The sequence below is a fragment of the Topomyia yanbarensis genome, chromosome 3, assembly GCF_030247195.1.
Source record: "Topomyia yanbarensis strain Yona2022 chromosome 3, ASM3024719v1, whole genome shotgun sequence".
NCBI classification, from domain to species: Eukaryota; Metazoa; Arthropoda; class Insecta; order Diptera; family Culicidae; genus Topomyia; species Topomyia yanbarensis.
Window position 1 is genome coordinate 345,795,231 of NC_080672.1, and position 27,913 is coordinate 345,823,143.

General features: G+C 38.2%; 1 protein-coding gene across 8 annotated transcripts in view; it reads left to right on the forward strand.

Annotated features, from left to right (window-relative positions):
• Nucleotides 1-27,913, forward strand: part of LOC131694102 (axotactin) — a 147,694-nt gene that overhangs the window by 71,073 nt on the left and 48,708 nt on the right. For 7 of the 8 annotated variants that reach the window (XM_058982486.1, XM_058982493.1, XM_058982490.1 and 4 more), the window contains exons 3-6: nt 19,911-20,097; nt 20,290-20,463; nt 20,929-21,172; nt 27,692-27,911. In XM_058982486.1, the coding sequence (XP_058838469.1) occupies nt 19,941-20,097; nt 20,290-20,463; nt 20,929-21,172; nt 27,692-27,911 (795 nt within the window). In that variant the 5' untranslated portion in view covers nt 19,911-19,940. Of the gene's footprint in view, nt 1-19,910; nt 20,098-20,289; nt 20,464-20,928; nt 21,173-27,691; nt 27,912-27,913 lie in introns of those variants that run through there. The other variant, XM_058982491.1, reaches the window with a different exon arrangement.

Genomic DNA, 27,913 nt, shown 5'->3' on the forward strand with positions numbered 1-27,913 from the left:
AAGTTATTCAACTAATTGCTCACTTCATTTTCATCTGCATATAAATTTCGACTCCTGACAATGCAATGTATAATGTGAAACTAGTCATTGCATACCGGCTTGAACCAGTCTTTTTCAAGAATACCTATATTTTCGCTCGATCAGTCTTTCTCAAGTCTACCTATACTTTTTCGACAATCACTTTTTCTCAAGACTACCTACGTTTTCTACTCAATCAGTCTTTTTCAAGACTAAAACATTTTTCAACAATAATTCAGCCTGAAGAAATATTTAATTGTTCCATCATGTCTGGGTCCTCCCAGAAAGGCCGTGTGCCAAATATAAAAAATAAACGAAAAGGGTAACTTCTCCACCCTAAAATTCAATTGATGATATACGAATGTGAAGCTGAAGAAATTTGTAAATTTCCTCGTATTGTGCGTAATGCCAATGAGAAGAATATGCAATCACATCCGCCGTTAACAGTGATGACCTCTGACTTCAAAGTTTTTCGATCTGAGCTTTCGACGTTCCTTCCGGACGTGAAATTTTCTTTTCAGATTGGCCGAAGAGGAGAATCACTAATTATAGCGGAGGACTTGATTGGCTACAAACGACTATTCCAGTATCTTACGGAGAAGTTATATAAATTTCATTCGTATGATTTCCAGATAGATAGACCATTCAAGCCTGCCTCGCAAGGGTTACCGCAAGGTCAGAGTTTGAACGAAATATCCAACGAATTGAAAAATTTACTTGGCTTTCCTCCTTCACAAGTTATTCTTATGAAGAGAAAAGCTAGTGGCACTAACACGCCAGTACGCTCTGGAATTATCCAGGAACTTTATATAATTCATTTTAGCCGTAATGAGGTTAATAATTTGAAAGTATTAGAAAAAGCACGTTTTATGTGTCACATGCGAGTAAAGTGGGAATATTATAGACGACATGGGGACAGTGTCGTAGATGCCCAGGTTTTGGGCACGGCACGAAAAATTGTCATGTGGGTTCCAAATGTATCGCACATAAAGGACACTTATCCGGTAAAAGAAGCCACTAAAAATTTCAAATGCGCTAATTGCAGCGAAAACCGTAGATCGAATTTCTGAGCATGTCCTATTCTAGAAAAATTAAAAATTCTCGTTCCAAACCACAAATAAAAAAATTACCTACTTCTTCAGGTTCAATTCCAGAAAACAAGTTTAAACGTGTTAATCCACTTCAAAATAGAATAACAACTTCTCAACCTATACAAAGATCTTCTATCTCCATCATGCAACCCTACAATGGTGTGTCATTAGAGTTTGAACTTTTCACATTCGTGAGCAGAAATAGGCGATATTTCACATACTTGGACCAGCAAAAGAAAAGCAAGCAACGTTATATCACAGTTTTTTGCCGTCTATCTTTTAGCGACAAGGTACCATCCGACCTCATATTTTCGCGGTATAATATGAGATGATAGCTTCGCGATCAAAATAAAGTTGTAGAATAACTAATGCTTCCGCAAAAAAAACGCATAAATGGTTAACAATATCTATTCCTAGAATCAAAGTACTGTAGACATGTAGAAAAATTATTTTTATAATATAGCGCACTGATTGCTTTCCCTACACTTAGTTTATCACGTGATTCGAAACCGCCAAATTATCATGTTTGCATATTGCATTGTAATCAAGTTTTCGTAATTTCTTAAGCGACAAAAAGTTAGGCCTCTGCCTACTAAGGAAGAAAAGGATGTGCGATAAATTGCTTGTCGTTGAAATGAGTGCATATTTCAATTTCTGTGTGTCATCTTATGCTTCAGTGACAGGTAACACTGCCAAAATAACGGCTACCACGTCTCCAAGTTCGTTTGCACACAACGCTTCCTTTGCTCCTATGGATCTAGGTAGCATAACGGAAGAGTTGCACAGAATCGCAAACATACCAACATTAGAAATTATGACAAACAGTATTATAAGCAATTTCCGACAAAAATCTTTGCAATCCCCAATTGCAACGATTAGCTCTCTGTATAGCTTCTTATTTACAGAACAAGCAAGTTTAAAATTTTCTACTGCAACAATCACTTAACTGAGAAAGCATATTACATCCTAATAATAATTAACCGAATCGTGTAAACAGTAGGGATGAAAAGTCGCCACTTGTGACTGAACATCCAATATACTAAATTAGAAATGTAATGCAAACGAAACAATGTAATCAAATAAAAAATAAAATACAGTGAAGACCGGGTTTTATCAGCCCCCGATTTTGTCTTCCTCTGATTTTATCATCTTTTTGGCCCGATTTTGTCAGCATCATATGAAAATTGATAGTTGTCAGTTTAATGGGCTCTAGCAGACGAACCAAGTTGAATTCGAGTAAATCTTTTCTTGAGCATATTTTTCTTATCTTCGAGATCCGAAATATGCAAAAATATTGGGGATTGAAGGATAAGGGAAATTGAAACTAAATGATTAGAAAGGCTATATCTAGGGACTAAAGAAGAATATTTTACGAGCTTCGGTTTATCAAAAAGAAAGGAAAATATATGTCCCGATTTTGTCAAAGTCCCCGTTCTATCAGCAATGATTCGCTTTATAAATCATACGACGGCGTCCATGATCTGGATACCTAGTAAGAAATGGAATATAAGACTTTGCAATTCAAGCAGATTTTTTTTTCGATGCGATGAATTTTGGTAGGTTCAACCAGGAGGCGATATTGGATTGTGACACGAGAATAGATGCACAGAATAGAGTTTTTTTATTTGTGCTGAAAATTGAGACATTTCTGCAAAATAAGTTTTATATAGATGTTTAAGCAACAGTACTTTATTCTGAGAAAAGTTTTAAATAATATAGATTAACTTCAAAGTTGTTCAAAAACTAGTGCAGCCTTCTCCCAAATATGGCTAAAATTGGCTCATTATACCCTAATACTATCTGAATATTAATTTCTGCTGCCAAATTTGCAAAAAAATAACTAAATATTTTCGGCCAGGTTTTTCGATCATATACTCCTGTGTGCGACTTTTGAAACCTATCTCGATTCCACCATACCAAAATCACTTAACTGCGAAAGCATATTATATCTTAATAATAATTAACCGAATCGTGTAAACAATAGCGATGAAAAGTTACCACTTGTGACTGAACACCCAATATACTAAATTAGAGATGTAATCTTATCTCGATTCCACCATACCAGGAAACTGATATGCAATCCCATTCAACCGCTCTTCCTTAAATGTTTGACCACATCAAATCGAATCGTAGATGTATAATTCGGCGCTGTATAACATCCCGCTGATACCCGTTAGCAATCAACTCAGCATACACCAGTCCGCGGGCATGATGATAGTAGAAATCACTAACCCTCTTTACTCACGCCAAGGCGGGTGACATCATACAATCGAATAGAGCTGCGACAGTAGGTAATAGGTATGTACTACATTTGCTGACACCGCTGACCGACGACGTCCGAAAGTAGGCGATCGTGAGTCAACAAAGTTGCCGGTCCTCCCTCTCCGCCATATTTTATTGCACGCGCACCGGGATCGAACGACAAGCTATGTAGGACACTGACAAGGGTCACATGCGTTTACCGATGATGATGATGATACCGGTGTGATTTACCAACACAGCTCAATTAGGCAAGGTCAGTTACATACGGCAGCGTCTGGCTCGTTTGGTGCGGATCGTTGTTCTAATGCGAGCTGGGTTTTGCCGGGAGCTGAACTTGTTATAGGGGATTTCAGTGAAACAATCAGAATGCATTTTCTTTACGCAGGCTACCTTTGCGAAACAATCAACAGCCAAGCTATTTATGGAGTTAATAAAAAGAAGTGAATATAGAAAATACTTCCCACCTGTTTCCTCCACATCAATTCCAGTTCGTCTTGATACTTAACAAAACTATTATTGCCGCAAACTCGTTCACAACAGCCTCGAGCTAATTATCGCCAATTCAGGACAGTCCCCCGGGCAACCTAATTTCCCGAAACTTATTTTATCAGAAGCAACAACCCGATTATTGCCGGATCTTTTTCCCACGAGGTAATCGGAAACGTCACTGAGTGGATTGAAATCAGCTTAACTACACTTTTTCTACCATTACTTTTCCGAGCACGTTCCCGACTCCAGCAGACCGGTCGGTCGGTCGGTCGCTGCCATTCCGGAAAAAGTTGTTTAACCTAAAAGAGGGGCCGATCATCTTTCTGCTGGCCGGTGGTGGGTGGTCGAACGTTCAGGAGACAAAGGCCCGAGCACAGAAATCATTCCGAAAGCCATAAATCTTCCGCCTCAAGTTGTTGTTTCGCAGCAGAATGCCACCGACAACCGTTTGCTTCTTTTTGCTCTTGAAAAATCGAGAAAACAAAACGTGAAAAATAACAACATCAACCTATCAGATTATCGGTTGCCCTATGCCGGCGTACTATTCCGGGAGAAAGTTGCAGCACGCTGGACCGACCCAGCAGCATGATTGGGGCCCAGGAGATTCCTTGCTTGGACAGGTCAGCGAGGAGAACACGGTACCAAGTCGGAGACCCAAAAGTAATAAATCTGTTTCGGATCGGATTTCGTGCCGAGAAGAGATAGTCGATGCTTCGTAAAAACGCTTTTAATCCACCTAACAGTGTGATGAGACATTTCTTATAACTCTTATCACTCTCTTCGGATATTATATCGTTTGAGAACATTTAGAACTTGATGCTTCGCGATGTTTTTGATAACACATACTACATGGGATTGTGGCAGGACACAGAGAATCGCTCAAATCAGCATAGGACAACATCAGTGCTAGAAATCTCAAACCAAATCAATGGGAAAGCGAAAAAGTGGCCCATAAAATAGACATACAAACGAATTATTGCTAATGCTCTGTTAATAAAATATCTAAATTCCTCAATCAATGCATTGTGGTGGGAAAACTGAATTTTCCTAAAGGGGTTATGTATATTGTACTGAGCCAAAAAATCGAATTTTTTTTTGAATGGGAATGAAGTTTATACTTTACTCAAATTTTCAACGCGACTGAGACCTAAATATCAACGCTTTTTCTGGAAAAAAGCGGTACTAGCAGTGACACCATTCAAAGAAAATCAACAGTGAATATTTCCAGACTTGGTTTTATTTCCTATTTAAGAAATATTGTGTTTTTTACATCCTAGATTGCATGATTCAGTGATCGAAACCCAAAACTTCATGAAGTATTTGAAATTATTAAATTAAAATTTGTGTTTGCTATTGAAATTGACAAAATGATAGTATCGCCCCTTTGACGACTGTTTACTTTTTCGGTCCCACCTATCAGCATTGAAGTATCGCCCTTACGTTAATTAAAATACCAATTTTACAAATGGTGGGGGTTTGGTGAAAATCGATCATACTGTCCAAACGGCATAATTCCGAAACCGTAATTTTTGAAGTTTTAAAATTATGCAGAATTAATTTTTCAAAAAATAGTAACAGAGTTCGTGTTTTTAGCGAATTTGTTGAGACTTTATTGTAGTCATGAATATTAACTTGAGAAAATTCACCATAAATAATTCTTGGGCGATATTCCGTCAAAATTATTTTATCAAATGATGCGCTGTTTAACGTTTGTAAAACTCATCGAAGATACTAACCCTCCGAAATTGGCGGTTTCAAAATGATGTTATCTTGACCTTAAATTACTGTTTTTGAACATTTGACCTATACATATAATTGGTCATACAACAAAAATCAAATTCTCATCAAAATCGATCAGAACCTGCTAGAGTCGAATGGAAATCGTAATTTTTCATAAATTTCTCTCTTCATTCGGAAAGTGTTATCCTCGTTATTAATCATATTACGTTTTCGTCTCAACTCGACGCATTCCCAAAATGAAAACCTGTTTTAATCCATCTAGTGGTGCAATTGTGCTTTTCTCATTTGTCCAGACTACGATTCCATGGCTGGTTATGTTCAATACAATGGTGGAATTAAATATTACATGTTCAGTTCGTTTTGCACCTACGTACAATGGATCGACAGCCACGATATTGAGATACTGACCGCCGCTGGTTTCAAGCGATGTTTCAGTATCACATAGTAAGATCCGGGAGGTTCGGGTCCTGCCGAAAATTTTCAACTTGTTAAGAAATTTTAAACTAGTTTTAATTTTAAAGTAGCAACCACTTACTGCATACTCCCTCCGGGCCGGTATGATTGACGATTTTTAGAGTGATTGGATAACCTTTCTATATGAGAAAGGCAAAAATGTCCCAAAAAAATCAATTTTTGTCAAACATTATTTTTTTCGAGTTTACATCAAATCTCGATGTTTCATGCATTATAAAGTCATTTGGCATCAAAAATACAAATTTGATTTTGAAAATTTTTCATTTCAGTTTATATGGGAATTTGCTGTGTGATTGCACTCTTCAACTCGTAACTCCGGAACCGGAAGTCCAATCAATAAAAAAATCAATTGCAGCCGATGGGAAGGTTGTACCTTTCATTTGAGACTAACTTTGTGCAAATCGATCCAGCCATCTCTGATTAACAGAGGTCACATTTTTTTCCACATACACACATACACACACATACATACATACATACACACACAGACATTTTCCGATCTCGACGAACTGAGTCGATTGGCATATGACACTCGGCCCTCCCGGTCGGGATTAGATTGACGAATTTTAGAGGGAATGAGAAAGGCAAAAACATTTTAGCAAATGTTGAAAGTTATGCATTTTTTTGGTGAGCTGTTCTATGTTTCATAGACATTAAATCAATTTTAACTTCGCTTCCTATTAAATAAAGACCCTTATTACAGTACATCTCTACAAAAACGAGCTCAATTTGAAAAGAAATCTGAGGATTATGATTGATTACATAACTCTGGAATTTTCTATTGGAATGTTTTCAGGCAGGATTTTGATATTGATGCAATTAGACAACTGTGAAATCAAGACCAATAGATCAGTTACATATCAGGACCCCATTCCGACAATTTATCAAAAGTCCTCATGATGTTTACAACAACAGGATATCAATGTACGGATCAGATAATTGTTATTGTAATATTGAATTGAATCAGTCTGCATCAATAAATTTTCAACTTCAATCCATTTTTTTTGGGTGTGTTGGGGGGGTTGGGGCGTTGTATGGTGTTAAACCCCAAAACCTTCTCTTGACAACGCCATTGCTTGGAGTTATTTATTTCGCTTTTCATTTTCCGATGCGTTTCAGATCGATCCGATGGTCATGAGTTAGAAAAATTGCAGTCAGAAGGTTCGCACAAATGAGCATTTTTGCACTGATAAGTTATCAAGTTCCTTCCAGACAACTTGGAAGTGTTCGGTGATTATTTCTAGCGGTTGTAGATAGAAAAATGAAATACAAAATTCGTTTTATCGAAATAATGTTTGGCTTATTTCAATGGATTATTACTATATTGAACAATAAATAGGCGACAAAGAGTAATCCACAAACAACAAGCCATAACTTTTAAAGTATTCAAAATAGATATTTGAAGTCTTCAGTAAAGTTATTCGCAAAAGTAAGAGCTACAAATTTGCTGAAGGCATCATTTCGATATAATCACTTCCAAGAAAATTTGTGAAAATATCTCACTCATAGGGGGATGAATCAGCAAAAGCACAATACCAAAAGAAAGGGCATAATGCCTCCATTAGAAGATACTATTGACCTAAAATAAGCCGTTTTGGCGTTAAAAATAGATTACATGTTTTTGGTCATATTTCTGGCAATGGGAAATGATAAAAATCTTTCGTCCGCATTTAATGTTAAATATCTCTTTTGATAATAGTCCGATTTCAACAATCTATAGCTTGTTCGAAAGGTATTCGTTAAAGCTGTCTAAAAACATATAAATTGTTAGTCTAGATTGTCAATTTCTGCAGATAATTCAAAAAAACTGCAAAAAACGCCATTTTTACGCATTCAAACATTCATATCTTGGAAACTAAACATCAGAATCAAAAACAAATTAATAGCGTTCATACTGTTTTTTAGTTCTTTCATTTAAAATTGGTTTGGATAAGATCGGTTCAGCCATTGCTGAGAAACACGAATGAGAATTTGTCCGTTACATACACACACACACACAGACACACACACACACACACACACACACACACACACACAGACATTGTCCCAAATCGTCGAGCTGAGTCGATTGGTATATAAGACTCGGCCCTCCGGGCCTCGGAAAAAATCTTGAAAGTTTGAGCGAATTCTATACATTTCTTTTATAAGAAATGTAAAACGTATTGGTTTGGGAAATCGAAAGAAATATAATTGATTTATTTGTATTTTGTTGCGTCGGACCCGGTCCTTTCACCGAGAATGTCACTCCGATAGCGTAGGAGGAAGTCCGGGATGCTGGGTCTTTTAGTTTTCGATAAAGTTAATCTAAAAACAGTAGACGTGACCAAACTGGGAAGCCAAGTGTTACGCCTCAATCTCCGTGTCAACCGGGTGGATGAAAGGAGCTTTCGTTAGACCGAGATGGGTTATCTTTCCCGGAATGGGCGATGGGACGACATGTCTGATGACAGTCTGAGATGAGAGTTGTAAAAGGGTTCAGCACGTAGTGAGAGTTTGTTTCGGAGCGATAATATCTCATCAAATCAGTGTAATAGTGCAATAAAAACGATTTACCGGTACTATCGTTTTAGTATTGAAGATTATCGAAAAAATACTCAAATCAAGTGTATTAATGAGTTTGTTGTCGTTCACGTTGGCAAGATTCTTATTTTCTCACACGCTTTTTTTTAATTTTCCTATGATGTGCTCAGAACTGATTAGGATGATGAAAGTTTTAATTAATCTCCTATAAACAGTTAAGTAAATACGTTGAGCAGATGATTTTGTTGACTTATAACGGAAAACTAGGACTAGGGAGGCTCATATAGACATGATCGAAAGGAAATCTGAAGAATCCTTTGTCTTCTGCATATAAGAGTTGGGCGGAAGGCAAAGAATTCTTCATATTTCCTTTCGAGCATGTCTATATGAGCCTGCCTAGTCCCAGTTTTATGTGCCAAGTGTATAACTGATTCGCTCTAGAATACCTATCAGTCTTTCAATTTTATTGCTTTCGTTTCTCTTAGTATTAAACTTGCCAAAAGTAGCCAACAAAATCGATACAGAAGACAATTTCAGTCCCTGGCCATATTATTACATTTAAACTAAGAAATCAAACCTTTACTTCATTTTCGTCATTTTATTTTGCTATTTCTCCAAAGAACTCTTATTTTCCTACACATGAAAATATTTCATGTAGATTTTTGAAGATTCACTTCGTACAAACATAGATATATGATAGGAGTGTAAACCACGAAAACGTTAAATGAGCTAATAAAATTTGAACACAGTGTAATCAAATCGTGTAAAATTACATCGTTACTAAACAATAAGTAAGCTTCGAAATTGTTCAAAGAAAGTTCTATGTGGCTGCATTATCATTTTTAATAAAATAGTAGGCTAATGAGCCTATTTTCGCCATCTTTCTATCATCACCCTACACATTTGAAGCCCTTCGTTAGAGCAGCGTATGCCATCTTTGTTCAACGCATTCAGCCAAATGGTAGGGTAACAATAGTGGAACTCGATTCGAGTTTTCATTGCACGCTAACAACAGCATTTCACCGTTTTCAGGCCATTTGCGCTATTATCTTATTTCTTAGAAACGAAGCAAAGCTGTCGAAGCCAATTTGTAGGGTAACCAACCCTACAAATTGGGCCCCTAGAACAACTAAAATTACGTTAACGTCAATATTATTGGCTTGCCTGTGTTTTTTAATGAAATATATGCTCCAAAATTACTGTTCTTAGAAGAAAACTGTCCATGGATGTTTTGTACATTGAAATAAACTCGAAAATTACATTTCATTACAGCATGAATTTTTCACATTTCGGACCCTTCCACAATTATTTAGATAACACATTACAAAGAAACCTGTTCAAACACGTAACATGCATAATACCAACTCAGACAGACTAATTGAATCTATAAAAAATATTACAATTGTACATGTAAATCCAAATGTATCACTTCCACCGGTTCTTCTTGGCTATCGTTGAAATATGAAACATTTTCGGTGATATTTTTTAAAACTGTGGATTCTGTTAAATTTTAAACAATTAGAGATGAACTAACGATATTAAAACTCAATAGACAACCCAAGGGAAGTAATTGTTTCATCAAACCAAACAAATGCAGAGAAACCTGGCAGTGCAGAAGGCAAATACATTAACAGGGTCCAATGTATGTAAGGGTCGCATTCTATCGATTTTAGTAATTAATGAATTAATAATAGGGTGAAAATAGGCATTTTACCCTATAAAACTTTTCTCATTTGCGACAAAAAAAAACAATATTTTGGATAAGTAAAAGATGTGTCATCTTGCCATCCAAATATGTAGAGTTTGAAATTTTCGTACTCGCGAGCAGAAATGGGCGATACCTACTTCGACCAGCAAAAGAAAAGCAAGCATGTGATGTGACGTTTTTTGCTGGCTAACTTTTCGTGAAAAGGTGGCATCTAACCTCCAAAGGCTTTAGTATAAAGGTACGCAAAGAGTGTGCAAAGATTGAAGCCAAAAAAAGTTTACCCTGGGAGGGATTTATTTACACGAAGTGTAAATAATAGCACTTGTCACGAAGCAAGAAAACTAGCAACAGCCAAAATCGATCAAGGTGGGCGACGCTTAAATGAGCAAATTTCTGATTGGTTCCAGTGCTCGAGTGAAAAGGAACACATTTCGGAACGTTGTGTATCACCTTCTATTTTAAAAATAGCATTTTTGTGCAGTTCTTCTCCTTCATTCTACCACGTTTTCCTAAAAAAAATCTTGTACTGATTATTCAAAACCGATACAATATTAAATTGAAGCTGAAAAATAGAATTTAATTTTATAAAAATTAAACTAACAGAATCCTTGAATAAGGAAACTCGCCGGTAGAGGCATGTTTATCTAATTTGTGAAATGTCGACCACCATTGAATAATATTAATGTACCGGTTTATTTTTCAAATATAAAAAAGAAACTGCAAAAAAGTTCTAGTTTATTTCATGTTACATTCGAGTGTAATTTACGATTGATGGCTCCAACTCATATCCCATAGAAACATGTGACGTTATTTTTTCTGCGCTGTTCATTTATTGAAATTCATCTGACGACTGGTTGAAAAATATCTATTTGTCCTTCTTTTCACATCAAAGCATGATATTTTTTAAACTAAATGCTTGCAAATCGCTTAAGGGGTTAAGGCTCAAAAAATATTGCCTATTCTGAAAGTACATACTTACGAAAATATCTGTGCGAAATTTCATCGCAGCGCGTTGGTTCCATCCTCGTATGTAGTTAACACAAAACTTTGAACGCAATTATCTGAGAATGGAGTTTCTTGAAAAGGACTCTTGCGGTGAACGTGACATCCCAAAAACTACTCAACCGATTTTCATAAATTTTGTTTTAACTTGTTCGTATTTACATTCTCTTGTACTTGAATCGTTCATTTTTCATCCGAAATTTTTTGATTTTTTGTAATGATATTTTATTTAGAATATTGACCACCTAAAACATAAATTTTGTTATCAACACAGTTTTTCCTTCGCAGAATTTTTTTTAATACCGAGACCATTTTTCTTTAATAACTTTCTTACTTTTTCGATTTCAGTTGAGCGAACCGCCTGGGAGAGTGTTCACCGCAAGCCTCTGTGAAAAAAAAACTGCGCTTCGGGGACGCGCCCATAATACCGATAATTTACCATATTTTTTCATACAACTTGTTTTTATTTTCTTCGATAGTATGACTAACAAATTGCCTTTCGCCTTTCCAAATAAAACTTACCTGAAACTCTTTTAAAAAATCACGAGCTTAAATATATGAACTGATAGCGATTGGGGTTGTACTTCTAGAACAAACGTCATATATACTTTTAGGCTGTCGACCATTTGGCGAACTTTTTTCACTTTTGATTGAAATTTGACAGTTTGAGTTTTTTTCTATCGGATGGTTAAATCCAATCACAAGCGCGACCCATTCCAAATGTTGACTAATGGATAGGTATTTGGAATTGACAGCTGTAAAAACAGCTTTAAGTATGTCACTCGCAACTTTCGAACTTAAAGATCCACATAATAAAATAGCAGAACAAGCGTTTGACATAACATGTTTTCGTTTTCATATTTGCCCTTTATTTTCTACTGAAAAATATTGTCAACCTAAATAAAGTACAGAAAACTGTTTCCACCTCTCTTTTCACATCATCCAACAACAATTATTTAACTGTCAAACTGTCAAATTTAACCATTTGCTATACAACAGGGTTATGCTGCAAATAACTTTCGAAGTGTAAGTTTTTAACTAATAAATAGAAATGTAATATTTTAATGAATCGGATCATCTGATTAATCTATGGGCACCCGAACACTAAAAATATATTGTCGATGTCAAACCTGATGTCGAGGCGACTTACTAATTTCTTTTATCGAAACTTTGGTCATATTTAGTTGCATGCATCTAGGCCTACGTTGTTGATTTTCATTTTCTCAGTACACCCTCAAAAGAAACTTTAAACTGGGGCACCGTCAAATCTGACAAGTCACTCATTCTAAAATTGTTTAATAAGCCACAAATTTTTAAAACTCTTCACACGATTCTCGTCATTCTTATTTCTCTTTACTATAGATATGAAAAAAGCTTTTAATTCACATGTTTTAAATACAAAGATGATATCAATTATTTTAAACCAAAAAGTATTTTTGAATTATCAAAAAACCAAAAAAAAGTCACAAAATATTTTTTGATTCTGCATTCCCATTTCTTGGAGTAGAGAACATTTACAGCGTCATCTCTTTTCCATAATTACATAACGAGCATAAAACATATGTTAGGCGTAGTTCATTGAGCTTTTATGCGACGATACAGAATAATTACATAATTCAAACACCATAAAGACTTATTAAGATTTATAAAAATTCAAGTGAAAAAGACACTTTTGTTGAATCCTCCCACTAGTTGTTTTAATAGTGATTATTTCCTCCTTATGTTTAAAAACTGTCGTTCTGTCTGGTAGTTGGATTAATTCAATGAAATGTCAAGATGATTTGAAATTTGCATATAAATTTTGCGTTTTTAATATTTTACATTATAGCAAGGTCGCAATATTGTCTTAAAACGATGCTTGAAACTCTTGAACGCATCCAAATTTTTATTTATCATTGAATACATAGAAATGCAATTTAATTGATGATGGCAGTACGGATTACCGAAAAATTCATCTGGGTAATCTAAAAATGACATTAAAATCGCAGAAAAACTTTGATAATATTTACTACTTTGCCCAATCTAGACAAAAAAATCAAGGAAACTTATTGTTCGGAAACATTTTCAAGCAAGAATACAATAACAATACTTTTATTTTCTCAATGTTCACTTTTTTGTGGCTCGAAGTGACAGTTTCGTTCTGGCTGGGTATGACGTTCACAATTATTGAGTCTGTTTCTCTCTCCCAGAGTCTACCTATCGAGCGAAATTAGAATCCAGCTTTGCTGCAGAGGTATCAGAGACCAATTGGTCGGTGTTAAGTCAGACCGGACCAGAGCTGCAAATTTTCACCAGGTTGTTTTGAACTTGAACGAAGAACAAATCTCAAATCATGCCCTACTATGTTCAATGCGCCTTTTTTCGTTTGCATCATTCATTCAAACAGCCGGGTTGCTCAATCATTTTCCATTCATTTTCGATTTCATTGACCCTGTGAATATCTCTGTTCTGGGATATTGACTAGATTTTTCAAGCAAAACTACTCTAGACATTCTTCTTACTGTTCATGTAAGCTTGAAAATACAAAATATGTCAACATTTAACCTAAACTGGTCTCTACAAAGCAGATGACAACTTTGGTTGGTGAATGAAAATGCATCAATTTGAAATGACGATGTACGGTTTGGTTATGAAAATCCCGCCAACTTGAAAGTGAATGATTAAGATTGAGCTGAAAGTTGGCATTTGAAAATAAAAATTTGCACCACTGGACCGGACTAAGTGAAAAATTATTGATTTCGAGAAAAACGGGTTTAAAGCTTGAATCGTAGCATCCTCTACGTTATAATTGAAAATTATTTTTTGCAATAATTTTTGTTTATGATTACATATTTCAAATCTGGCAAAAGTCGAATGTAGCTGAAGAAATTCTTTATCCGGTGTTATCGTTATCTCATTTTTTGATGTTTTGCGACTTAGTCCGGTCTGACTTAACACCGACCAATTGTGCTCGATAGGTAGGCTTTTTTTGACTTCACTCTTTGCGCAACTGTTCTTTATAAACTGTGCCAACCTCATCTTTTCACGGTACAATATTTTGGAGATCAATACTAATTTGTAGAAAAACCAATGCTACAGCATAAGAACACACAAATGAGTATCAATATCTATTATTAGAATGAAAGGACTGTAGAAATGTTAAAATATAGCTACTATGGTATATAATGCATTAATTATTTTTCCTGCACTTATTTTATCACATCCCGAGCAACACCGTTTGTTGACTAGTAGTTTCTACAAGACAATTAGTTGAAAAAAGCGTACATCAACCGTTATTCAACTCATCTTGCAACCAAAAACGCGCACTAGTAAAAGTTTATGGTTATGCAGCAAACTGCGGCCATTACATGTTGCATGTGTTGCTTGGGATAATTCGGAACAGCGAAATTATCGCGCTTCCATACTGCATTGTCAGTAAACTTTCGCAATTTTCTAAACAACGAAAAGCTAAGCCTACTATGGAAAAAGAATATAGGGTGATGAGCCTATTTTGGCATCATTAGGGAGAGGGTGGCACTATTTTTTGAAGAACTTTAAAAGAAGCTATACTGCCCATGCTCGCAAATCAGTCCCATAAAGATAGGAAATCCCATAGAAAACGGGACAAATATGCGATCATGGACAGTATATTACCTATAAACATTCTCAGAATAAAATATCAGTGTACTGTTTCTTAAACATCTATATAATGCTTATTTGGCAAAATTGTCTCAATTTTCTGCAAAAATGAAAATGTTCTATTCTGAGCATCTATTTCCACCTCAACGATCCAATTGTCGCCTCCTGGATGTGCCAATTTCCACCTCATCGAAAAACAATCTAGTTGAAACGCAATGCCTCATATTCCATTTGCGTCGATTCTGACTAGGTATCCAGATCATCGACGCCAACGCGAGATTTGTAAAACGAATCATTCTGCCGACCAAAACAAACGTAAACACTAGGTCTATCCTAGTGTTTAACGAGTTCTTTTAAAGTGAAATAATCGTAAAAAGGCTCTCCAGCTAAAATAAAGGTATGTATCAGTGGCGGATCCAGGGAGAGGGTCCTGGGGATCCGGACCCCCACCGAATATTTTCAACATGTTGAAAATTTTTGAATTAGTTTCAGTTTTATATTAGTTCCAAACTTAAAATCATTTCAAACCAAATTTGACCACCAAAATTGATCTAAATTAAATGAGGTTTTGACGCATAACATGTAGTACAATGTTTATTCCAAAATCAAAATTTCGGACCCCTGCCGATTTTTTCTCTGGTTCCGCTCCTGGTATATATCAGTGCAATGTTTAATATATTTGTGCCGGTATAACGAGATATAAAGCGGTAAATGCTGGCTCGTAAGTGTTTATTTTGGTAAACGCCGTTGCGTTCTATTTCAGTTCACTACGTGAGTTACGATAATTAGTAGATATTTCAATTAGGTAATTTTGTTTTAATTAAAAGCATTGTTCTAAATATATATGTGCACAACAAATAAAGATTATAACTTGAGCATATTTTTGCACACCTGTACCTGTAGGTTCACAATAGGCTCTACTGCCATAATAGGCACATCACCCTATTATAAACTGCTTTTCGTTGAAATGAGTGCATATTCCAACCTCTGCAAATATGTAATAAAAATGCTTGATTTATTGGATTTTCCTAAAACTTTTTTTTTAATTTCGTTTACTCGACACTATAAAATAACAATAAAATAACAATAAATAAATCGAATTTAATTATGCTTCTTCCATCGAATCCATCGGCCGAAGTGCTTGCTTTGCACCCCAGTGGCAGTCTACGACAGAAACAATGTGTGATGTTGCTTTGATTGCAAAGCCGAACCAAGTCATCCCTGATAACAGTAATTAGGTGACGTATAGACCGGGATCGGCTGTGATATAAGTTATGGACAGATTCCCCATTCAAAAAGTGGTAGAACGTTCACACGAGGGCTTCGTGGTTGCCAAAATCAACGGAGTCGTCGTGTGCAGCTATTGCGCTCGTCCAAGCTGGACAGTGAAGCAGTTCAGCCCAAGCCTGGAGTAGTTAACCGAGTAGTTGAGCAACCGAAAGCCGATAGTCATTGTTTGTGATTTCGACGCCTGGGCTGTGGAGTGGGGCAATAGAGCAACCAACACATTCTGCAGGAAGCTTTAGCGGAGTTAGACGTACAATTTTGCAATGAAGGTTTCGTTAGCACATTTCGAAGGGGTAGTGTATTATCGACGTCACATTTTGTAGTCCTTCATTAACGGCGAATATGGATTGGAGAGTATGGTGATTCGCTACCATATCGATCAACGGCGGAACCCTGTTTGCAGCACGGAGAAAGGTGACCGGTAAGCGAAAGTGTAAGACGAAAGCCTTCCACAAAGACTTCGGCCGAACGGCGGAACTGAGAACTTGGTTGCGGCTGATCTAACAAGAAGGATTGTGGCGGCTTGTGACGCCACAATGCCGCGAAAACTGGAACAACACAATAGACGGCGTAGATCGAGACACTTAGTCATAGCGTAGCGTAGCGCTGCTTGTCTCAGAGCCAAAAGGCGGGCTCAGAGAACAATATCGGAGCCAGTTAGTGAAGAGCGCAAGGCAGCATTTTGGGAAGCTAGACCCGCTTTAAAATGGGATATCAGTCTTAACAAGTCAGACTGCCACAAGGAGCTGTGCCGAGAAATAGACGCCAATTCCTGGGACGACGCGTACCGAGTCGTGATGGCGAAAATGAAACGCTCAACGAATGCCAGCCGAAATGGGCCCGGGTAAGCTGAAGATAAGGTCTTTTCCCACGAATTCAACTGTCTGGTCACCGACACCGTACGGCGAAGTAGAAGGAGCAAACACGGACGATCGGCAAGTGACTAACGATGAGCTTGCAGAAGCGTCGAAGCGCCTGAATCAAAGAAAGCCCCCGCTCCAGATGGAATACCAAACATGGTGCTGAAAGCTACGATCCTGGAATATTCGGACATATTCAGGATAGTCCTACATAAGTACTGGGAAGCCATCGCTACTTCCAGAGCCGAGTACTGCTGTACGAAATGAGCGAAGGGCAGAAGTCATTGCGAGTCACAGCCGGCGTTCCTCAGGACTCCCTTCTCGGACTAACTCTTTGGAACGGGATGTACGATGGGGTCTTAACACTGCTGATGCCTTGGAAAGTGAAAATCGTGGGTTTCGCGACGTGTCACTAACGGGGATGGGTGAGAAATTGAAGAAATGGAGGTGTTAGTGACGGAGACAATAGACGCGATCGAGAACTGGATGAACAGGGTCAAGCTGCAGATAGCTCACCACAAGACGGAGATGATGTTAGTCAGCAACTGCCAAGCGAAGGTTCAGCGAATGCTGATCGATGTCGGAGAAAACATGAATGAATCGAAGCGTGCACTGAATTACCGTAATCAACGACCGGTTGAGCTTCAACAACCACGTCGACTACACCTGCGGAAAGTTGGCGAAGGCAATGAACGCAAAAGCAAGGATCATGCCAAACGTTGGCGGCCCTAGAAGCAGCACGAGACGACTGTTATCTAGCGTTTCGTCATCGATGCTGCCTGGGGTGCGACACTGAAAACCAAGTGGAACAGCAAAAGGCCGAGCAGGACGTTCCGACTAATAGCCATGCGAGTCGCGAGCTACCGAAGGATATCGAGTGCTACAATCGAAGAAACATCAAAAACGTGAAGAAGATGGTGAAAATGGATTCGATTGCGACGTGGCAGCAGAAATGGGACAATACGACGATGGACCTACCGGCTCATCCCAAACCTGTCGACATTAGTTAATAGAAACCACGGAGAGAAGAACTTCCACCTGACACAGCACCTATCGTTCGGACCACGGAGGAGGAAGTATCTTAATCGGTTCCGACATGCAACATCATCATTGTGCCGGGAGTATGAGAACGTCCAGGAAACCCCGGAGCATGTAGTCTTCGCACGTTCGAGATTCGAAGTGACGCGCAAGGAGATGCTTGAAACGGGAGGATCGGACATCATGCAGATCATCCTACAGCGGAAATAGCGTGATGGACAGTGAGCAACGGTTTCGGGAGAGCATTCACCTCTTAGCCGGAGTAGGTTAGATTTACCGTCAGGGACTAAATAGTCGAGTAGACGGTGAGAGAACAGTGGGTATGGGTCGTCGGGGTACTAGCGAACCGGACGCCCCGCTCCACTGTAATCGCCGAACTGACCTCGGCACCTGGCTGATTGCCCAATCCGCAAATTTTGTTGCCGCAACTAGTGCATAACCAGTTCCCATGTCTCAATTTCGGGAGAACTTCTCTTGCTGGGGAACTCTCCGTCTGAATAGGCTAGGTTCATCATCAGGGAATAAACTGGGTAGTTCGCGATCAAGTCAGGAGCTCAATCAGGAAGTGGTACTAAAGGTCACAAGGGAGCCGAAAGGTTCAGTCAATTACACAATCTGAAGTTTGCCGCCCAGATTGTCCTTGTAGGGGAAGAGCACTAATTCTCGACCCACAGTTAGCTTTCCTATTACCACACAGAAATTGCCACGTTGTATAGTAGTGTGTGAAAGGGGAGAGGGGGGGGGGGGGTTCAGTAACCTTACTGTAAGAACTAACTACTAAGTAGTTAGATTAGAGTGTGTACTGCACACGTCATTTTTTCTACCGAATCTCAGCATTTTTTGCAACTTTTGCCGAGATTTGAACAGCCGAACACTCGGTAAACTAATTTTTCGCTGAGATTTCAGCAGAAAAATACACAGTGTTAATACACTACAGGCCAGGCTTCCAAAGCTTTTTAAACCCACACATCTTACCAGTCGCCGAGAAGCAAAAGAGATTCGATTGAAGCACAACGAGCCCCCACTACTCCCCCTCGAAGCAAAACATTGATACAGTTCCGTGGGGACAAAGAGCAGAAAAAAGTATGGAGTGTTTTAGTGTTTATGCACGAAAGAGAGTTCTAATAGGGTAATCTTGGGTGAAACTTTTTAAATCTTATATCAAAACATTATGAAATGACAACTCAAGATATTATAAAAATGTAAGATTATCAAGTAAGTTTATAAAGCTTCCTTGTTGAAACTAATAAATTATTTGATAACATTTAGATGAATATTTAATATACATATTTACCACAATAAAATATATCATATAAAATGAAATCCCAATGATTGGATTTATTTCATATTTTAATACTAATGATTTCAAATGAAAGGTATCTTTATCGAGTTTCGCAATAGCGATCGTGACGGATGGGACCTCTATGGCACCAAGGATTCGCTGCATCCCAAAATATCCCTTTTTAAACCATTTCATCTATTAACATCTCCGGAATCAGAATTAGATCTTTGCATAGGAGTATTTAAATGAACAACACTTTTTTCAAAATGCGCGACCTATTCTTTAAATCTCCAAATCCAAAACACCCCGTATTAACCTAACACACAGAACCATTCCAAATCAATTAGATATCAAAAGGCAAAAGCACGAACTTATTTTTAGATTTTTTTCGACCATTGCTACAATAAATAGAACATACCTCCAATATTTGATGTGAGCCATTCTAAGGACAACTCATTTCATCGTGACAAAAAAATGTTTCCTCAATAATCATCTAATGACTTTCCTTTTTTCAATTCCAGGTCCGTTTTTCAACAATCTGTCCTCGAAGAATGCCAAAAAATCATTTCTCAATCAGACACAGCAATGCCATCGTCGCTAGCATCACCACCGCCATCGTTCTCATCAGCGTCCTTACAATCACCCGACTACCGGTGGCATCGGCAATTCCAACCAACTCAGAACCGGCCAAGGAAGGAATAGTGTACCGTATGAAGTTTTAATTCCCGACGTTCTCTTGCTCACCCCTGCGGGGTGCGACATTCCCTCTCGTATTTTGATGATGTTGTTTCGTTGCTTTCTTTTCTTTCCGGTCACCGTCGGGCTCGTGGCTGCCCCAACGTGCACCCGTCTCACATCACAACCCGGCGAAATGCAAACCACCGAACATGGCACCAACAGAGAAATGTACCGGTCCTGGAGAGCCCGGACCTTGTCAGGGTTTCGGATATCGCTACCGCTACGAGCAAACAACCAACAATTGCACCCAGTTCATCTGGGGCGGCTGCGGAGGCAATCTGCAGAACAATTTCGAATCGTACGAACAGTGCATGCAGCAATGCGCTAATGAGACACGTGAGTTTGCACGGGGTGGTAGAATTGGGTTAGGTTTATCTAGGTGGCGTAGGAAACTCGACTGTTGACAGTGCGACTTCATGGTCTGCTGAGTTTGCTTCGAATATTATAATTAGAGGTTTTCCTAGCTAGTGGCGATAGCAGTGCATAATTGCAATGTGCTGGTAGCCAGCGGATAAACTAATTTCCCATGCAGCCGCTGATGTGGAATCTTGTACCAAGGCACATTTGAAATTTATCAATCGAAACCTCAAAGCCACTCGAATCCCATTCGGTACACAATATCACACCAACGACGGTATGTGCATTGTGCAAAGTTAGGAGCCAGCTAGGAAGACTAGACTGTGACTCAATAAGCATATATAACTTCATAACTCGTACCTTTCAACCTAACGTTCAATACCTTCTGTCTCTCTCTATCTTACACGCGCCCACGCGTTCTGTTTCTATCACTGCAAAATGCAGAAACGCAGCAACCGGCACAGCAGCTGACGACGACCAGCAGCCCGTCGTCAACGCTACGGACGCAAACACAGGAAGCAGTGCCGGAGAAGTATTCCTCCAGCAGCACCCTGGCACCGGTTCCGGATGAGCTGCGGGGATCCGAGCTAACGTTCAAGGAAACCGGTTACGAGAAAACGTTCATGTTCGCCAAGAACAACACATTCATCCAGATGGACGGCGACACAATACAAACATTTCAATTAAGGTAAATATTTTGATGGTCGTGCTTCAGAGCGTGGATCGTGTGCATTGCATATTGCATATGCCCGGTGGTTTGACGAGGGCACGATTTGCCGCTAGCGGTGCGTGTTTAGGTGAACAAGTACAGTCATTACATTATTCAGTAATACTTGATGATCTTCGACGGTGCTTCTTCGATAGTCTGCAAATAGCTGTAGTGTATATCTGCACGTGGCGAGAAGGAGAGGAAATTCTCGTTTAACCGAATAATTCAAATTGTTAAAGGTAGTTACCATTAAGGGGGGGGGGGAAGCTTACCATTTTCAATTTCGGGTTTCAAATTTCGGGTGTCAGATTTAGAATTTGTGATTTTTTATTTCGGTTTGGGTATATGTGATCTCGAATAGCTGTTATCGAACTTTGGATTTATGATTTCAAATTTTTGGTTCCGATCTTCAACTTTCGATTTTGAATTTCGGGATTCAGATTTCGAAACTCGTATTTTACATTTCGAATTCTACTTACCCGATTTCAGGACTTCACGCTTCGGATTTTGTATTTCGGATTAGGGATTACGGATTACAGATTTCAGATAACGGAATCTGTGTTTCGCTTACGAATTTCGGATTGAGTCAACGGGTTTCGGGTTGTAAATTTCAGGAGTTAGTTTTTGAAGTGGGATATCAGAACATCTGTTTTCGAATTTCGGATTCCGAAAATCTGATCTCGAGCTTCGGATTTTGCATTTCCAATTTCGGGTTTCAGATTGCGGATTTCAATTTTCTGGGGTCGAATTATAGATGATTCCAAATAATGATTACGAGCTACGGATGATTTCGGGATTCGCATTTCACTTGCGGATTTCTGAATCGGAATTTCGAATTTTAGATTCCTTCAGAATCAGTTTTCGGATTTATGATTTTGGATTTAGGATCTCGGGTGGAATGTTACGGATTTTTGGTTTCGAATTTTGGTTGCTGGACATCGAAATCGGAATTTGTAATTTTTAATTTTGGATTTGGAATTCGGATCTCGTATCCCGGATTTCAAATTTAGGATATCAAATTTCGGATTGCGAATTTCGGATTACGAATATCTGCTCTCGAACTTCGAACTTCAGATTTCACATTTTAGGTTACAGATGTCCGATTTCGGATTCCTGATTTAAGGTTTCGGATTCTACATTACGGGGCCCGGATTCCCGTTTTCGGATTTCAGATGTCGAATTTCAGATTTCGAATTGAGTGTGACGGATTACAGGTTTCAAGTTTGGCGTGTTGGAAATTGTATTTTGATTCCTGATTTCGAATTTCGGATTTTCTATGTCGATGTCTCGGATGCCTAATATCCCAATTCAAGCTTCGAATTTCAGATTTTGGATTTTGGATTTCGAATTTCGGATCTCGAATCTGGGATATCGAATTGCGCATCTCGTATTTCGATTGTCTGATTTTGAATATTAGATCTACAGCTTCAGATTGCGAATTTTGCGAATTTCAAATTTCGGATTTCATATATCGGATGATCGATTTCCGATTTCGGATTTTGAATATCATGTTTTGGATTTCGAATTCCAATTCTCCGATTTTAGATCCCCAATTTTGGATTTAGAATTTTGCATTTTGGATCTCAAATGTCACATTTCAGATTTCCGATTTCGCTTTAAGTTTCAGATTTCTAATTTCAGTTTTCGGATTTCTGCTTTCTGAATTTTATTTCATATTTCGAATTTAAGATTTCGGATTGAGTGTACCGAATTTAGTTTGGCGGATGTCTAATTTATGATTTCTGATGTTGCTATTTCGAATATCGAACATCTGATATCGAGCTTCGGACTTCAGATGTTGGATGTCCGATTTCGGATGCCGGATGTAGTTTTGGACTTCGCATTTCGATTTCCGGATTCCCAGTTCCTGATTTTGGCTTCTGAATTTCGAATTTAATATTTCGGATACAATGTTACGGTTTCGAATTTCGGGTGCCGGATTTCGAATTTGCGATTACTGATTTCGGGTTCGTGCTTCGGATGTCGAATATCCAATCTCGAACTTCAGACTTAGGATTTTGGATTTCGAATTGCGAATTTCGGACTTAGGAATCCTTATTTTAATTCAGAATTTTGAGTTTTGGATTTATAATTTCCGATTTCGTATTCCGGATTTAATAATTTTGATTTCTGACTTTAGATATCGGATTCCAATCTTCGTTATCATATTTCGGATTTCGAGGTTGAGATTCTCGATTACGCTCACCGTATTTGGCTTTCGGATTTTTTTTTTCAAATTTCGCTTTCTTGATCTCAAATCAAATCGCAAATCAGAATTTTGGATTTAGAATTTCTCATTTCATATTTAGGGTGTCGGATTTTCAATTGTAGACTTGGTTATCGGATTACATGCTTTGAAATTCTGGTTTCGGATTTCGCCATCTTGAATTTTAAATATCAGGTGTCTAATTTGGGATTTCAGGTGACTGATTTCGCAATTTAGAATCTCGGGTCTCGACTTGCGGTACTCGCATTTTGGTTTACGCTTATTTCATATTTCGGTTTCCCGATTTTCGATGCTAGATTCGCTGTTGGATTTTGGTCCTCCAATTTCAGAATTCGAATTTCTGATCTACAACTTTCGGATACCAGATGTTTAATCCATGTTTCGGATTTTAGTTTTCGGATTTCAGATTAGATTTGAAATTTCGGGTTTCAATTTCCGGAAATCGAATTTCGTAGCTTGCGGATACCAGAACTCGGATTTCCAATTTCGACTTTAGGATTTTGAATTTCGGATTTCCAGTATTGTATGTCGGATTTAAGATATCTGATTTCGGATTCGGATTTCTGATCTCGAAATTCAGATTTCGGATTTCGAATTTCAAATCTCAGACATCGGATTTTGGATTTCTGGTTTCGGGTTTTGGACATCGGATTTCGTATTTCCGATTTCGGGTTCCTAATTTCTGATTTCTGACTAAGGATTTCAAACTCCAATATACAGATTTTCGCATTTGTGATTCCACATTTTAGATTCTCTATACATGCTCTGAGCATAGAATGTAGAATTTCGAATTTTGGATCTTGGGTTTCGCCTTACAGAATTTGGATTTTGGGTTTCGCAGATCTTATTTCATATTTTGGATTCCCGATTTTAGATGTTCGATTTCAAGTTTCAGAATTTAGATTCTGATATTCGATTTAGGATTTCGAATATCAGATTTCGTATATCAGATTTTGAATTTTAGTTATTGAATTTTGTATCTTGGAGTTCGGATTGTGGTTCCTAAAAAACTGGCATTATTCTTGTCTTCGGAATTCGGTTTTCCGAACTCGGATTTATTATCGCGATTTTCTGATGTTCGATATCGAATTTCGGATTTCAGATGGTTTTCGGATATCGGATTTTAATTTTACGATTCTAAATTCCGGATTTGGATTTCGTATTTCGGACACCGGCTTTCGTTTTTCGGGCTCCGGATTCCGGAATTCGAGTGATTTCGAGCTTTGGGTTACGGAATTCCGATTTAAGGACGATTAAGACGATACATCAGCTTCCGTCAACGTCAACGGAACGTCACCATTTCCATACGTTCACACGTGCCATACGTCAAAACGTTCCGTGCCGTTGATGTTGTGTGTGAATGCTTCTATGTATTTAACTGCATGTAACTAATCTTGACGTTCCGTTGACGTTCCTTACCGGTGACGGAAGCCTGATGTATCGTGTGAATCGTACTTTAACATTCGGGATTCTGGATGAAGGAATTCAGGTTTCCGACTTTAGATATCGGATCCCAATTTCCATTACAAGAATTCGAATTCCGAGGTTATGATTACCGATAACGGGTTCGGTATTTAGTTTTCGGATTTTCTATTTCAAATTTAGATTTTTAGATCTCGGGTGTCGCCATTCCGATTTCGGATTTTGGATTATGATTTTTTCATTTCACATTTCGGATTCCCGATTTTCAGCTTCAAGCTTCAAATTTTAGATCTTCCGAAATTCATATTACGAACATCGGATTACGGATCTTTGATACCCGATTGTAGTTTTCGAATTACGGATTTAGGTTTTTGAATATCCGATTTTGGTTTCCCGTCTTCGGATTCTATGTTTTCCTAACTTGGATTGCAGATTTTCGAATCGAATTGGAATTCATGTCTTCAAATTTCGGATTTCGAATTTTGGATCTTGGATTTTGGTTTCCGAAAATCGGATTTCTGATTTCGAGTTTCGAGTTTTCGGATACAAGATTCCGGTTTTCCGATTTTGGGATTCAGATTTTAAATTCCGGATATCAGATTTCCAATATTGGATATCGGACTTCGAATCTCGGATTTTGTATTTCGGATTTTGGATTTCCGGTTTCAAATTTCAGATTTCGGATTTATCATTGCGGATTCCTTATTTCCTTTCGGAATTCGGGTTTTGGATTTCGTTTTTCTTATTTCAGATTTCTGATTTCAGGATTTCTGATTTTAGATTTTAGATTTCAGCAGATTTCGGAAATCCGATTCCCGATTTCTGATTTCCGGTTTTCGATTTCTGATTTCCGATTACTGATTTCCGATTTCCGACTTCCGATTTCTGATTTCCGATTTCCGATTTCCGTTTTCCGATTTCCGTTTTCCGATTTCAGATATCTGATTTCGGATTTCAGATTCCAAATTTCAAATTTCCACTTTAAAGGTTTCAGATATCCAATTTCGGTATTCGAATTTTTAATTGCAAATTTCTGGGCATAAGTTTTCAAATCGAGAATTCGGGCTCTTTAATTTCGAATGGCAGTTCTCCATTTTTGGTGTCCGGTATTCGGGTTAAGGTTTTCTGTGTACGGATTCAAGATCCCGGGTTCAGGATAAGTTGCTTTTTTTTGCTGTTTTTGATTACTTATTGTGGATTGCTGAGGTCTGATATCTGATTGCTGCTTGCTGATTATTGATTTGCTGAGGATTTAGTCCCATCGGTGTATAAGAACCAACTTGACCAGCACATCAGGGATACCATAGTGAAATTTGTGTTTTATTCAAATAAAGCTTTTTACCATCTGGTGCCTAAAACAGAAATAAAAGTCTATGTCAGATATGCAAAACATCCTGACTCCTGCGGTAGAAGACAAAAAATGTGAAGTCGTCGAGAAACCCTAAACTTGATCTTATGATTCTATTCCACGCTTTTCAAAACTTTCTTCCTTCACCGTCTCACTCTTCCTTGAGCACTAAGACTCTTAATATTAACCCCTTCATGCCAATGCTGTTTATAAACAACAATGTTTTTAAACAGCTATATCTTTTGGTTTAGACAAGATTCGCTCACAAAAATAAGTAAGGCTAATAACTGGGACTATAACCTTTAATTTGAGCTCTAATAACTGTAAGTGTTATCCGTAGAACTGAAGTTATTGCAATAAAGATAAGTGGATTCCGCTGAAGCTGTGCTGCCAGAGACAGTTTCAGTTACCGGTGAAAAATTATATTTTGATATATCTTCGTTGTCTTGGAATATTATCGAAAACTTATGACACATCAATTTTAGCTGTCTTCAGCTATCTTTCCCATGCAATTGGGTCATTGTTAATATTCTGTAAGAATTGTATTGAGCACCGTAAGGTAAAAATTGATCAGCTTCTGGCACTGCTAGAGAAACACATCACATATCTTAATCAAAACAGGTTTTCCGTGTTTCTTAACCTCGACAGACATCAGTAAATTATGTTTGAAGCTGTATATGCGTTATAAAAAAGTTTGTCATGAAAGGGTCAAAAATATTTCATATCATCCAGTCGAATGAATGTCGTTACCGATTAAATATGTTCAAAAATCTGTGGAAATCTGTGAAATTTACATGACAATGCCGAAAATCCGTCCTCGGTGAAAAAGAATGTGTGACCAAAAAATGTTAAATAAAACTGTGACATTACAGAAAAATCTTTGTATGTGGCAACCCTGTCCCACCTAATCGTTGAATCCTAAAAGGAACACTACAAGCAATCGACAAGTCGCGGATGATGTCCCGTAAGCAGATGATTTTGAATTACTGATGAGACCATAACGATTTCGAACCGTGGTTCGGCTAGCAAGTCAAGGCACTGTACTTTAATGTATTTCATAATGAGAAAATCACTTACAGTAAAAATTATGGGTGTCTATAGGCACAAAAACGTTTCAACCCCTAACTTACCACAGAAATTTAAGAAAGTTACAAAACATAGAATTTACTAGGAGAAAAATTCAGCTTGAGCATTTATTGAACGAACTGAACAAGTTACTTGTTTCCTATCATACACTCTTATGATAAATCTGAACCAGGTTTGTTGCCGGTAGCATAAACGTCATTCAAAACACATCTCTAAATTGCATTTCCCGCCAAATCCGTCAAAAACAAAACACCTTACCCCAGACTCGACCCGACCACCTGACAGCACACTCTCCCATTCACGTCATTCACTGACCTACTCTTTGTCCAATTCGTCCAGCCGGGATAGCGCAACTCCTGTCGCCGCCAGCAGAACCAAGAGGAAGCTCATAAATTTCGTTTAATTAAATTTCCAGATTATGCCGTGAAATATCATTCCAATTTCGCACCCGTCTGCCGCACGGGCTGCTAGTGTATCACAACGTCAAGACCCCAGCCGGCGTGAAGCTCGATCCGTATGCCCTGTACGTCATCGTGGAGAAGGGCCAGCTCAAAGTGGTGCACGTGTTTGGTAACCACTCGACCAGCGTGACCGTCGGGGAAGGCCTCAACCGGGACGAGTGGCACAGTGTAATGGT